The 13440-nt window shown below is 35.0% G+C and overlaps 1 protein-coding gene across 2 annotated transcripts in view; it reads left to right on the top strand.

The window, feature by feature from the left end:
* LOC136812792 (lupus La protein homolog A-like) overlaps positions 1-11537 on the top strand; it is a 30263-nt gene extending 18726 nt beyond the window's left edge. For both annotated transcript variants that reach the window (XM_067069317.1, XM_067069316.1), the window contains 12 exons: positions 5730-5799; positions 6032-6072; positions 6550-6615; positions 7012-7116; positions 7359-7424; positions 7630-7778; positions 8059-8118; positions 8671-8683; positions 8880-8951; positions 9156-9215; positions 10164-10281; positions 10762-11537. In XM_067069317.1, the coding sequence (XP_066925418.1) occupies positions 5730-5799; positions 6032-6072; positions 6550-6615; positions 7012-7116; positions 7359-7424; positions 7630-7778; positions 8059-8118; positions 8671-8683; positions 8880-8951; positions 9156-9215; positions 10164-10281; positions 10762-11093 (1152 nt within the window). In that variant the 3' untranslated portion in view covers positions 11094-11537. The remainder of the gene's footprint in view (positions 1-5729; positions 5800-6031; positions 6073-6549; positions 6616-7011; positions 7117-7358; positions 7425-7629; positions 7779-8058; positions 8119-8670; positions 8684-8879; positions 8952-9155; positions 9216-10163; positions 10282-10761) is intronic.
* Positions 11538-13440: the final 1903 nt, after the last annotated feature.

Below are 13440 nucleotides of genomic sequence, written 5' to 3'. Positions count from 1 at the left end.
AGGAAATCTTTTTTGATCGCGAAATCTAAAATTCACTTCGCATTTTGCGAAGTGCGAAGCTATAATTCGAACCCTGGTGTGCTCCCTCTAAAAATTTGTAACCGTCAAACCTCAATTTTGCACAGACACCCCTGAGAATAAACTATTGCCTTTCCAGTTCCAAAATTTAATCGAACCTAATCGGACGGAAAGAACTCATGTATATTGCTCATTCCGACATCGACTTTTTATTTCTGCCTGTCTTCTCTGAGGCTTTCTTCTGACCCCCTGGTGACTTTTCTAACTTATTTACTATGTTTTCTGACTATTTTAAAGTGTTTTAACTTACCTCGAAATATCCACCAAATGAAGAGTTTCTGATCAGAAACCCAGCGCGCTATCCGTTGAGCCACACTCGCACAGCAGAATACAAAATTTGGAAATACTTATAGAATGACAAAAAAGACGGGTGTAATGTTATTATAATGGGTAAAATTGCCCCTTTTTTAACCTGACTGAAATTCGAGCTGTTACTAGCAACCCTGACCTAAGCAAGTCCAAACAACAAAACCCCCGGAAAATTTAAAATGTCGGAATGATCAATATACAAGAGTTTTTTCCTAAACGAACACTCACAATTTTTGAAGCAATAGCAGTTCGATTAGTTCGGTCAGTAAAAACTTCGATTAGTTCGATGATATTAAATCCTCATATATCTTCCCTCGCTTGCAACAAATTTATCCTGGCACGCGATTGCCATTTCCACAATTCCCGGACTTAACAGCTTAACGTTTATTGTACCCGGACATATTTGTCTATCCGAAATAAAGTTGCAATTTCGCGTGCGGCCGAGTGGCGGAATACTTCGCCCCAACAAACCGCTGCTGGCCCTAAAAGTATATACAGGAAAAGTGTGTAATCCATTATTGGAAGTAATTTCCCGATTTATATACATTCCGAATTTGGCTTAGAAAAGAAGCTAATATACAGTGGCGACACGTGCGTTTGGTTTGGGAACGCAAAACACGAACGCGAATCACCAATCTCTAAACTTTTTTATATATCTCCAGAACTAACAGATTTTTTGAAGTTCTGTAAAAAGGTCCAAGCTCCTGAATAGTTTCACTATGTTCTGTGGAAAAATCATAACCATCAGTCAAATACTCGTTCATTTATTTAAGATTGAAGACAAAAATTTGCAAAGAAAAATAAACCTTGAGCACAAAAAATGCTTTTTTAAACACTTTTTTCCACCGAAAAACAAATAACTTTTATAGACTTACCTTCCCCAAACATTGAAGAAGTATTCACTGCAATGCCAAAGAGCATAAGAAACTTAAAAAACACTTCAACTAAAAAATTTAAAAATGCCTTTGACACTCACTTAAAGTCGATCCCGGATGAACCCCAAATTCATGGATATACTGGGTGCAGGAGAGCTAATTCAAACTCAATACTTGACATGAAAAATATCTGCTGAGATTCTTTTTCCCTCGACAGATTGATCAAACAGACGTGGTTCACCAAGAATCTTACCTGAGCACTTTGCTCGAACACCTACACAAGTAACACAAGTAAGAAGCCTCTACTAATTATAGTAAATGAGATAAGATAAGATAAAACCTTAAAATCAACCAGAATTTACAACCTTTTCTTCCAAAGGAAACGATGTGCTTTCTCGCCGTCAGGCGCCATCTTGTTTTAGAATGAGAATCATTTTCGGTTCCAGTTCCCGCGGTCTTTTTTTCATCCAATCAGATCGCGCGATTTCACTTTCGCTTTCTCTAGTCCAATAAGAATACGGGAATTGAGTCATGTGACATCTATATTGAAAAACCTGCGCAGATTTGAGCAAGGGAACCATGTTGGCCATCCCTACTGAAAATTTCAGATCAAAACAAACAAGGAATCAATTCCTGTAACTCAAAGAAAATTGGAAAAAGCTGGTTTTTGACTGTTTCTGATCCTAAAGTGCTATTTTTTGGTAATTCTTTGCCAAAATCGATTTTCGCATTTCGCCATTTTACCCTTTTAGGCAAATGCACGTGGCGGAGCAGCACAAACTTGTCGAACAAAATTGGTTTATCGAACTGATCGAACCGAAACCCATTGATCGAACTTAATCGTACACTCACAATATCTTTTAAAAATCTTAGAGTTCAATTAATTTTTTTAATCGAACTTTAAGCGTTCGATGGAGTTCGATTGTTCGATTGGTTCGACAAGTTCGATTGATCGGGTCTAGACACACAGGAGCCCAACTTGTCATTACAGCCGAGCGAAACAAGGTTTGACGGTTACAAATTTTTAGAGGGAGCACACTGCGACGGAGAGCACTGAAATTTTGCACAGACACCCTTGATTGAGAATAAACTCTATTGGCTTCAAATAGTTTCCAGTTCCAAACACAACCGCTCTCCTCCACAGGAGCCCATAGTTACAAATTTTTAGAGGGAGCACACTGCGACGGAGAGCCCTGAAATTTACTTACTTTTTTTTGATACTTTTTGAAGGCTTCTTTGTTCGTCTCAACAATCATCCAATTTGAGAAATCCGATGATGGACCATGACTTTGATGCTATTTGAATCAGCTCTCCTAAGAGGAAAGTAATTCGGCAGCAGTGGCTCGTCCGGTAGTGAATTGAGAAAATGGTCCAATTGATGTTTAAAACTAGTTTTGGAGCAGTTTTTGAGGTTACGGATGGATTGTGGGAGGGCATTAAATAGTCTGGGACCTTCTTCTGACAGGGTGTCTCTCCATATGTTTTTTTGCCTTATGTTCACCTCTTTTAGATAACATTTTCTACCCAGTCTCTGGTTATTGTAACTGAAGATGCCACCTTTGTTTTCAGCATAGTTAAAATTTGGTACAAGCTGTTCTAGGATGCTCCAGGTGTAGATAATCCTGTATCTTTCTCTGCGCCGCTCCAGGCTGTATAGTTTAAGTTCTTTGAGCTTCTCCCAATAGTTGAGATGTTGAAGTGTAGGGATTCTATTCAGGTAAGCTTTTTGAAGTGATTCCAGTTGTTGGATCAGATATCTTTTTGAAGGTGACCACAGCTGGGAGCAATAGTCAATGTGTGGTAGTACCAGTGACTTCCAAAGAGTTAGCATTACTTGACAATCTCTTGTTTTGAACGTTCGTTGGATCCAAGCAATGATACTTTTGACTTTCTCGATCTGGTTTGTAATGTGTTTGCTGTATGTCATGTTAACATCCAGAGTGACTCCTAAATCCTTCACGTCCATCTTGGTTTCGATAGGAGAGCCAGTGTCTGAGAGGTAACTTGAGTGTTCTTTCAGTTCTTCGTTTTTTCCGTATTTAAGATGTTCAAACTTCAAGCCATTGAGCTGCATGTTGTTTAATGATGTCCATTGATACACCACATCAAGGTCGTTTTGTAGAAATTGAGCATCAGTGTTATTAGAGATCTCCTTCATTAAACGTGTATCGTCGGCAAATGAAGATAGAAATGAATGTAGGATGTTAGTGTCAATATCTTGGATCATTATCAGGAAGAGAAGTGGACCAAGAACTGATCCTTGGGGGACGCCAGAAATGACTTCTGCAATGAATTTTGCACTGACACCCTTGAAAATTCACTAAAACTTCAAAACGAATATCAAACGAATATCAAACGTCAAACGTAGAATATCAAACCAACTTCAACTTAATTCCTTTTTGACCTTTTTGATTTTTTCAATTTTTGATTATTTTGATCATATCAGTTAGGGTCAGGGTTGGAGCTCAAAACATTGCGTCATTATTTAGATGATCTGGAATGGACGAGCACCAACTTAAAAGGAAAATGGTCAAGGGCACTATAATGTAGTTTCTAACCTGAGGTGTAATTTGATATTTTCTTTTGCGAGAACTCTAAAAAAAAAATGCAAAAAATAATGTCATAATAACTAAAAATGGAAAAGAATCCGCTCCTTTGAGTTTGATTTCCAGCAAGCATACCCCCTGAAATTCACTATTGGGTGTCAAAAGATCTTTATTTACTTGCACGCAATTTTGACACACATATTTTCATGCGTTTGTAGTTCTTCTAACGTCATTACAGACTGCAATCATGTAGGGTGGTACCCTTGTACAAATGTAATGAGCTAGTCGATTACAGTTTGAGCAGGTTAGACTTTCTTCGTTTCGGTCGTCAGCACAGGATGAAGGACTACAAAGCGGATTTGGAATATTTCTATTCCTCGTGGACGTCATGATGGATATGGTGATGTTTAAGTTGAATTGGTTGATGTTTTTGATGAATTTGAGTGGGTCTAGTAGCGATTTTTCATGATTTGTTTCAGAAAAACTCAGGAAATTTTAAGAAGTTTTGATTACTGTAAATCATCACAAAAATAGGATTTTTTGTTTTTTGCTTATTTCATTGAAATTTCAAAAAATTTTTTTTTCCCAAAATGGACTTTGGTGGGATACATCTTTGGTAAAGTTTGAATAGAAGTGAATTAACCAATCTTGTGAAGTTCAAGTTTTAGTTTTAGTGGCCTCATCAATGATTCGTAATCACTTTTGTAGTTTTCAAAAAAATGAGCAAAAAAACAATTAGGTTACACATCAGGTTATAAACTTACTACATCATAGTACCCTTCATATTCAGTCATTTGTTGTTTGGTCAATTTCTGTCCACTAATGTGATCTAACTAATCTAAATGGTAAATTTAAGCATAGTCTGTATAGAAAACCCTGGTCTGGAAGCTTATTGTCTAAACTTTTAATTAGCTTTTTCCTTTGTTAATATCAAAAGATAAATATCGATTTGCTCAGTTTTTGATCACATTTCCAAATACTCCTCTTGGTTTAAAAATTTAATCATGTGATCAAAAAGTGAGCAAAATTAAGTAATTTCTCAATGATAGTTCAGGTAAAAAACAATAGAAGGAAACAAAAGGCTTCCAGACCGGGGTTTTTATACGGACTATGATTTAAGACATGTCATAACTTAACTGAGAGAGAAATTCCTTTTCAAATTACAGATTACTGCATATCTGTAGTCTATCTAACATCAAAAAGAGAATCAAAAATCTAAAATTTTTGCGTGGACAAAATTTTGTGAATCGTCCTCATTTTCACAAGTTTTCTTTCATCTTTTCCTAGGAAGAAGGGGAGGCCAATTTTGGGAATTTTAATTTTTTTTGTTAGGACTAATTTTTACAAAAAAACAAAAATTTGCAAAAATTAATCCACATAAACTTTAATCCACTTAAGGTAGATTGTCATTTTATGAGTAAGGCTCACATATTTCCAAAGGGAACTCAAGACATGAAAATCTGGACATTGGTTTTGGTGTTATGAAACATGGAAAAGTATTTCTTAGCATTGAGTGAACTTCTCCGAAATTCATATGTCTGGTGAAAATTTATTTTCCACTTATAATCGTCCACAAGGTATACTCCACTCCCCCAAAATGTCTAATTGACACTATTTGTGGCAAGTTTGAGTTTGGATGTCTCCCCTGGATGAACTTGAAACAGAATGATAAAGTGCTTTTCCAGGCTTTCCAAAGCTTTTAAAACTATTAAAAAACATATTATACAAATCTCTCAATCCGAAAAAAGGAAAACATAAACTGTAACCAGTAATATGATAAAAAATGGTAAGTTAAGCTTAGATAAAAAAATTAAACTTCCCCTGGGAAATTACCCTTCAGCAATGTGTATTAAATTGTCTTGCTATGTTATCAGTACAATAATTTTGTCTTATTATCAATCTTAATTTCTTATCTTACTAGTATTATTTTGGTGATACTAATTTACCGAAAGATAAATTCATGAAAGAGAAAGTCAAAGAAGATGATGGCTGTATCCTTTTCCACCTGAAGTTAAATTAATTTTAATTAATTTAAAATTTTATTAACATTTATCATATTTTGAATCAACTCTGTTTCTGATATATTTGTCTGAAAATTCACAAAAGCGATGTGCACTTTTTTTTTTTTAATTTTTACACTGGAGTTAAAATCGTTTTAATATTCGTGTATTTATTATCATTAAAAAGTATCTTCTTTAACTTCATTACTCCGTCACAAAACAGGGATCTCTGTAGAATGTTTGACAACATTTAACCGCTTGAAGGTAAAGAATCATTATTTTTTCTTGTATTTGATGGTCAAACACAACAGATAATTATTATCTATTATTGGAACTAATTTTTTCGAATACCGCGAAATTTTGAGAGTTGAAAACCGCAAAAATTAATTCCCGCGAAATACAATTTTTTCCAATTTCATCGAAAAATTTGAAAAATTCCTAGGAAAATGAAAGAAATTTGTCCAAAAAAGGGCAAAACCGCGAAAATTAAAACCCGCGAAAATTCCTGAATGGAAAAAACTGAGAAAAATTAAAACCCGCTAAATGCAATTTTTCAGATATTTTTTTTCGACAGCGAAAATTAGTTTCTGTGAAAATTAGTTCCAATAAGGTATGTAAAGAAGAAATCGCTTGAAAAGTTGATATGTTGAGTTCATATCGTTTTAATGTTTATCTAACAAATGTCCTCTAGTAATCAGTTAAGATGATTTCTGTGTTTCACGTGACCTTCTTCTATTTTAGCAACTCTCTACAGACTTTGAAGAAATCTGCAAGGCATTGAAAAAGTCAGACTCTGGATTACTTGAGGTAACTCTTTTGATTTGAGAACTTCTGCATTTGAAAGTCTTTTCACTTTAAGTGTGCACTAATTTTTGCAAATGAAGTTTTTTTTCTCAAAATTAAAGTGCTCTGAATTGACAGAAAATAATTTATTAGATTTAAAGCATCGATCAAAAAATGGCAATTAAACCAAGAGTTAGTGCACACTAAACAGGTGGACTTTATTCAATTGTAATAATATTTATCCATCCATTTACTCTAACTAACGATAGGCAAAGTATATTCTTGACAAGTTGAGATATCAGATAACTACACTACTTGCTTCTGCTTGCTAAATTCCTTCAATGTATTATTAGGATTGTTGTCTTTGGACCCAAAAAAAACCCTATTAACTAATTAAGTAAATTTTTACTCAACTGTTAGATTAATGAAACTGATTTCAAAATCAGGAGGTCGAAAGACAAACCAGTCCCTGACTTGGACGATCCAATGGTAGTCAAAACAAAGAAGATGAAAACTCTATATATGGTAAGATTCAGATAAAAAGTGCCTTTAGCCTCCCTTCAGGGATTCAGCCCCCCCCACCAAAAAAAACAGACGTTAGAGGGGAGCTGAGATTTAGCGTTAATAAAGGTTGCAAGCCTTGATAGGAACCTAAATCATTGGGGGTACCATGATTCCTTTCCTCCACCCTGCTTCAGCTTTATACATCTGTTTTTCAAATGGAGTAAATGAAGGTGTTTAACACTCTTATTTTTTTTCAATTTCAGAAAGGATTTCCCAAGGATTATACAATGGATCAAATCTCTGACTTTTTACGAGAACATGGTGCAGAGGTTATAAAACTTATACCAAATCAACTATTTAGCTTTATCTGTTTTTTAAAAAACATTCATTTTAAGGACATTTGTTTCACATCAATGAAAAATATCTTTTAAAATCTTTGCCTAGCATCTAATGAGTAAATCGATTGAATGAAATTTCTTACAATTTCTTATTGTCCATATATTTTTATTCCAACATTTCTTCCTTTACTTGCAGTCTGTGTTCATAAAGATGCGAAAGAGAGATGACTTCGAATTCAAGGGATCTGTCTTTACTGAGTTGCAGACGCAAGAACAAGCTGATGCCTTTCTGGAAAAGAAAGATCTGAAGATTGGAGAGGAAGAAGTTATGCAGATAATAAAAAGGTATATCCTCTCCTCGAAAGCCCCCTTCCTCCGGTAAATTGGAGCTAGAGTTGTTTCATGAAGATTCTTGAATTGAAAATTTTTAGTAATAAAAATGTTATACAACAGGCTTCAAAATTTTATTAATGTAATTTTGGTCACATTAATTTTTTAAAACGTCTTGTTTTCTTCGTTAACGTGGGAATGAAAATTTTACTGACAAATTTTGAACTTCCTCTGGTCATGATGAAACCTATTAACAGTATGTATTCTATTTAATATTTTTCCCCTTCATTTACAGAGAGGATTACTTCGAAATGAAAAGTCAAGAAAGACGAGGCAAAAATGCTGAAGAACAACAGTACGTATCAAACACTATGAAATTTTTAGAAATTGTCTTTACTTTAGTCAAGTCCCAGATCGACCTAATCGGCAATTCAGGGGAATTGTATTTCTGAAAAATTACTAATTTATTTTCCCTGAGAAGTTTTTCCTTTGAAAGTTTCCCATAGTTCGGAAGGGGATAACCCATAGGTTTTTCCCCCTTTTAAGATTTGATGTTACCCCCTCCCCGTCAAATTTTAAAACCTTACCAGGATTCTACCGGTGAAAAAAAAACAGGAACAAGTGATGTAAATAAGCAAATAAGAAGGAAATCTGAAATGGTGTATAACATAAAAAAATGACCCATTGCATTGTAAATCAAAAATCAATCTTCTTATTTGCGAAAACACAAAGAAAGAAACAACTGACAGCTCAACCCCCCTCTTTCTGAAAACTTTCACCTTTCTACAAAAAATTCGGATCCAAAAATTCTCTTACCCCCTCCCCTTTCTAAAATTTTTTGAACATCGCTACCCCCTCCTTCTTTTTATTGTGGAAAGTTTAATTTTGATTTTATTTCTCGTTTCAGGGAGAAAATAAAGGTTAGTGTAAACTCTTCGTATGTTGCTTCAGACGTATGGTTTTCAAACTAAATCAAATAAAATAAATAGTGAAGAGTTAGAATTCGAAATTTTCAATAAACTTATATGTCGATGCTCTCTGAAACTCTCTGTGCCATTCAGATCTCATCAATATAATTTTCAGTATTATTAAGTAACTTTCTTTTTCTTTTTTTAGGTGGACCGCAAAGAAGGAGCAGTTATTCATTTCAAAAATGTGGAGGAGGGTCTCCCAAGAGAAGATGTCAAGGTAAGTTTATTTTAATAAATGCTATTGACCATTTGTACATAGTGATTTTCAGGACACCTGAAATCTCTTGCTTAAAAGTGTCCAGTCAGGCTGATTTTGCTCTTTTCATGATGTGTCATAAAAATGCTCAAAAATGTCCAGTCAGGTTGACTTTGTTGTTTTTCTATTATACGTCGCATGAAATTGTTACCATTTAAATTTCAGGCCATCTTCGAACCACATCAAACTGTCCAATGGATTGATTTTAAACGTGGAGATACAGAGGTAAACCTACAAAAAATTTTCTTCTAATAAATAACCAATCAAAAATCATCTACATGGAAAGCGAGTTTTTCGACTGCTTTGATTCACTTTTTCGGGAACCATCCTAATTAGACCAGCGTCCGAGATTCAAAAAAGGCCTTTAAAATGGTTTTCGTAGGGCACCCCTTAGATCAGGGCAAATTTTTGATATTATGCTCCTAATAGAGTGTAGAATTGACAAATAAAAATTTGCCCTTCGAATCTCCTACAGTTTTCTACTTATCAAGGGATAGCCCTGAATTAGTAGTATCCAAACATGGTATGGTTTGTCAACTTTCAATGTATAGATCTCGAGATAATTCATTTTTAAGGTGGATAAATCTGCTGAAAACTGCTGACTCAGCAAAAAATATCGACAATTTTCAATATTGAAACTAAAATATCTCGAGATCTAGACATCGAAAATTAACAAACCATACCATTTTTGGATACTACTAATTCAGGGCTATCCAGTTGTGGGAATCATTTTTTCTGAAAATGCTCATAGGAAAATGCTGACGTCATCGGAAAACGCCAAAAACGTCGATTTTTCGCCTTAAAAATGCCATTTCTCGGCCATTTCTCGGCACCAGGTGGTCGAAACTTAACAAATAACCCCATTTTCTTTATCTACTTTTCACGCTGAATCCGTTGGTATTCTCAGAAATATGATTTTCAGACTTCGAAAAAACCGTTAGTAAAGGGGGATAATAACTTGATAAGTTCTATCGATTAACTAAAAATCGATTCACTGGAAAACCGCAGGAGATTCGAAGGGCAAATTTTTTTTGTCAATTCTACACTCTATTAGGAGCATAATATCAAAAATTTGCCCTGATCTAAGGGGTGCCCTACGAAGTGACACAATCCACTGCCTCGGCCGCTGGTCTAACTATGCTATGATGGCGAGTTTCTATTTATTATTTCCAGGGGTACATTCGTTTCGAAGAAGAGAATTCCGCTCAGAAAGCGATCGATGCAGCCAAAGAAACAAATGAAGGGAAGATTATGCTCAAAGAGAAAGAATTAGAAGTTCGAGTTCTCGAAGGTAAAACAAAGAGCCCTTGTAGTTTGTAAGAATAATATTCACATTATCGCTATCTCAACTGTATCTATGTCTACTCTAGATCACAACCTCTACTGAGTGCACAGTATACAGGTTTGTCGAGATATTGTGAGATATTAATTTTTTTGTTCATTTTTTTATCGTATAGAGGATGCTCTAACTTGAATTTTGAGCTGTCACAGGCTATTATACATTAGGTTTGAAAAATTAGTTCGAAAATTATTTTTAAAAACGGACTTTTTTTTATGTCGAAATTTCAAAAAATCATCAAAAAATCAACAGTAATGTCTCGTGAGATCCAAACTGCTGTTCGTCTCTTGCTTCCAGAAGAGTTGGCCAAGCACGCCGTCTCAGAAGGAACCAAAGCCGTCACCAAATACACCAGCAGCAAATAGATTACCCTTGTTGGAACCCCAAAACAAATCTAAACAAATTAATGTTTCTACTTTTTCTTATCATCAGGTGAAGATGCTGAGAATTATTGGAAAATGACGGAAGAAATGAGAAGTCAAAATAAACGATCCAATAGAGGTGACCACCGAGGCGGCCGACGTGGTGGGCGTGGCGGACGAGGTGGACGAGGAGGGCGAGGAGGGCGTCAAAATAGATATGGTAATCGAAAAAGATCAAGAGACAATAACCAAAATAACGATGAAAATCAAAATAGCGAAGATAAAAAGGTTGAACCCAAGGGTGATCATATTCACTTTGATGAAGGTGCAAGCGAGTCGAAAAAAGCTAAGGCTGATGAGGGAGGAAGTCCTGCAAAGAAAGCGAAGGTCGTTGAAGAATAAGACGTTTGATACGCTTTGATAGTGGGATGTATTCTATTGCAATCGATGTGGTTTCGGCCAACAGTTTTACGATAACATCAACATACGTCAAGAAATGGCCCGTTGCTCGATTCTGGATCCTTTTTTCTCAGGAAAAAATTTTTACTAAAAAAAGATTTTTTAAATTGGTTTTATTAAGCGACCTTTTATTGCCGTTTTTTGGAAAGAATATATTTTGTATTTAATTAAAAAAATATGTTTTTTTGGTTTAGGTTTGTTTCTCGGGAATTCGGTTTTTAAATATCAAACAAACTCAAAATTTACGATCGTCTTTTAAGAAGCCTATTTTATTTCTACATGAAATAGTTTGACGACACCATGGCAAATTGCTTTTATCACTATGAAGAAGAAAAAGTGGAATATTTCATTATTTTTATGGAAACCTCATTCACTATGCAAAACACATTCAACTAATTCTCATTTAGCGGAAGTCCTTCTTTTTGATAAATCACCATTCCGAAAAATTCGAATAATTCATCAAACAGTGAAAGCTCTTGTCACGCAAGCTCATTTCTATATATGTAACCATGATAAAAAAGGCAGCCATATAGCCAACAAAATTTTGTTATTCTTTCACCGGTCTCACTTTCTTAAAAAACGCATCCTTCTACATTTTTTGGACCTACCTCGGAGCAGAGGAGTGTAAAGAGATGGAAAAACAGCTTCTTAAAAACAATTTCTTTTGTTGTTGATCAAAAAAATCTGCATAATTAAATAAGTAAATTATGCGGCAACTTTCTGGGAAATCACTTGAAAAAAGGTGTACGATACTTTTTAACTTTTTGAATTTTCATTTGACTTTTAGACCTACCCCGGCGGAGGTCGTTCGTTCGTTCGTTATGAGCTTTTCTCGAGCACATGAGTTTTTTTTATTTTTTGCACAATAATGCAAAATGGCAATGCCCAAAATGTAACGGAGCCCGATTTTCGGAGAAAAAAAACTTTTGGGTAAATTTCAGCTAAAAAAGGGTTTTTTGGATATTTAATCATAAATTTTTCTGATTTTTTGCATGAAAGTAGGATAGCATCATAGGTAAAAGATGGCTTAACCCTATTTGTCCTGGGGGGGGGGTCTGTTTCTGTTTGGGGGCGAAACTAATGTTAATAGCTCCTGAAATAATAGAGCTTTTTGCATGAAATTTTCTGTAAATTCTCAACTTTTGTTTAGCTTCAAAACGAAAAAAAAATTGACACCTAAAAACTTTCCCACCTTGACGACATTTCTGACAGTAAGGTGTCACAAAAATTGACACATTTCCTATACAAATTTATTTTTTATGTGAAATAAATTGTTTAAACCGTTATTTATTGAATATTTAGGATAAAACAAGCATTTTAAACTCGGGCAACTTTTTTCTAAAGCCTTTGTTAGAATCAAAGAGAATATAAAAACAACTTTAGCTTTTATATTATCTTTGGTTAGAATACAATAGCTATTTATAAGAACAAAGGAAATAGTCGGGTTTTGCTCACTTTGAGAATGATGAGTGACGTCATCAAAAAAAAGTTACCTTATATGACAAGGATCATGTGTGCCAAATTTCATCCAAAAAGATAGACCAACTAGATCAAAAGTTAAGGGGTGGTACAGAAAAAGCCCCCTAGTTCTGAACCGCCTCTAAAAGCCTAGTATGAATAGGGTTAACAAGATTTTCCTTTCGGAAAAAAAATTTTTCGGCTCAAAAAACGCATCTTTATCTTTAAGAATCGGGTGCCAGTTTGCAGAGTAATGGAAAGGCTCGAGGAAAAATTCGGAAATACCAAGTTCCGCACTCGAAGATCGCACCTGATAAATTTTGGTCCGGACAAAGTGTACCTATACTTCGGAAATTGGCCCAAAAAGGCAAAAAATTGCTAAAATTAACTGTACTAGAGGAGAAAATAGCGGAACTCTGCACTTGGGGTTAAAAAACCGTCTGCACTTGCACCTGAAAACCTCAAATTTATCACCTGCACTCGACTTTTTCCGAGTTGTGCACTCGAGCAAACGTGCCACACTCTGCAAACTGGACGGGTGGAAAACACCGATTTTGAAGCTGACCAAAAAAAAATCGAAAACAAAAAAACGAAAAAAGTATGGCGTTCTAAATCTAGATTTAGAACGCCATGGAAAAAAGTAATTTTTAAAAACGAAAAAGCTCAACTTTTTAAAAGCGAAAAAAGTTCAGTTTTAAAAGCGAAAAAGCTTAACTTTTTAAAAGCGAAAAAAGTTCAGTTATAAAAGGGGCCATATAGTACGTACGCACTAAGGGGGGAGAGGGGGTCTTCTCAAAAGCGTATGCTTGCGTACAGAGGGAGAGGAGGGGTC

Source organism: Clytia hemisphaerica, unplaced genomic scaffold (genome assembly GCF_902728285.1).
Source record: "Clytia hemisphaerica strain Z4C2 unplaced genomic scaffold, Clytia hemisphaerica genome assembly, whole genome shotgun sequence".
Classification (NCBI taxonomy): Eukaryota; Metazoa; Cnidaria; class Hydrozoa; order Leptothecata; family Clytiidae; genus Clytia; species Clytia hemisphaerica.
Note: the sequence above shows the minus strand (reverse complement) of the source record. Positions and strands in the feature narration are given on the sequence as shown.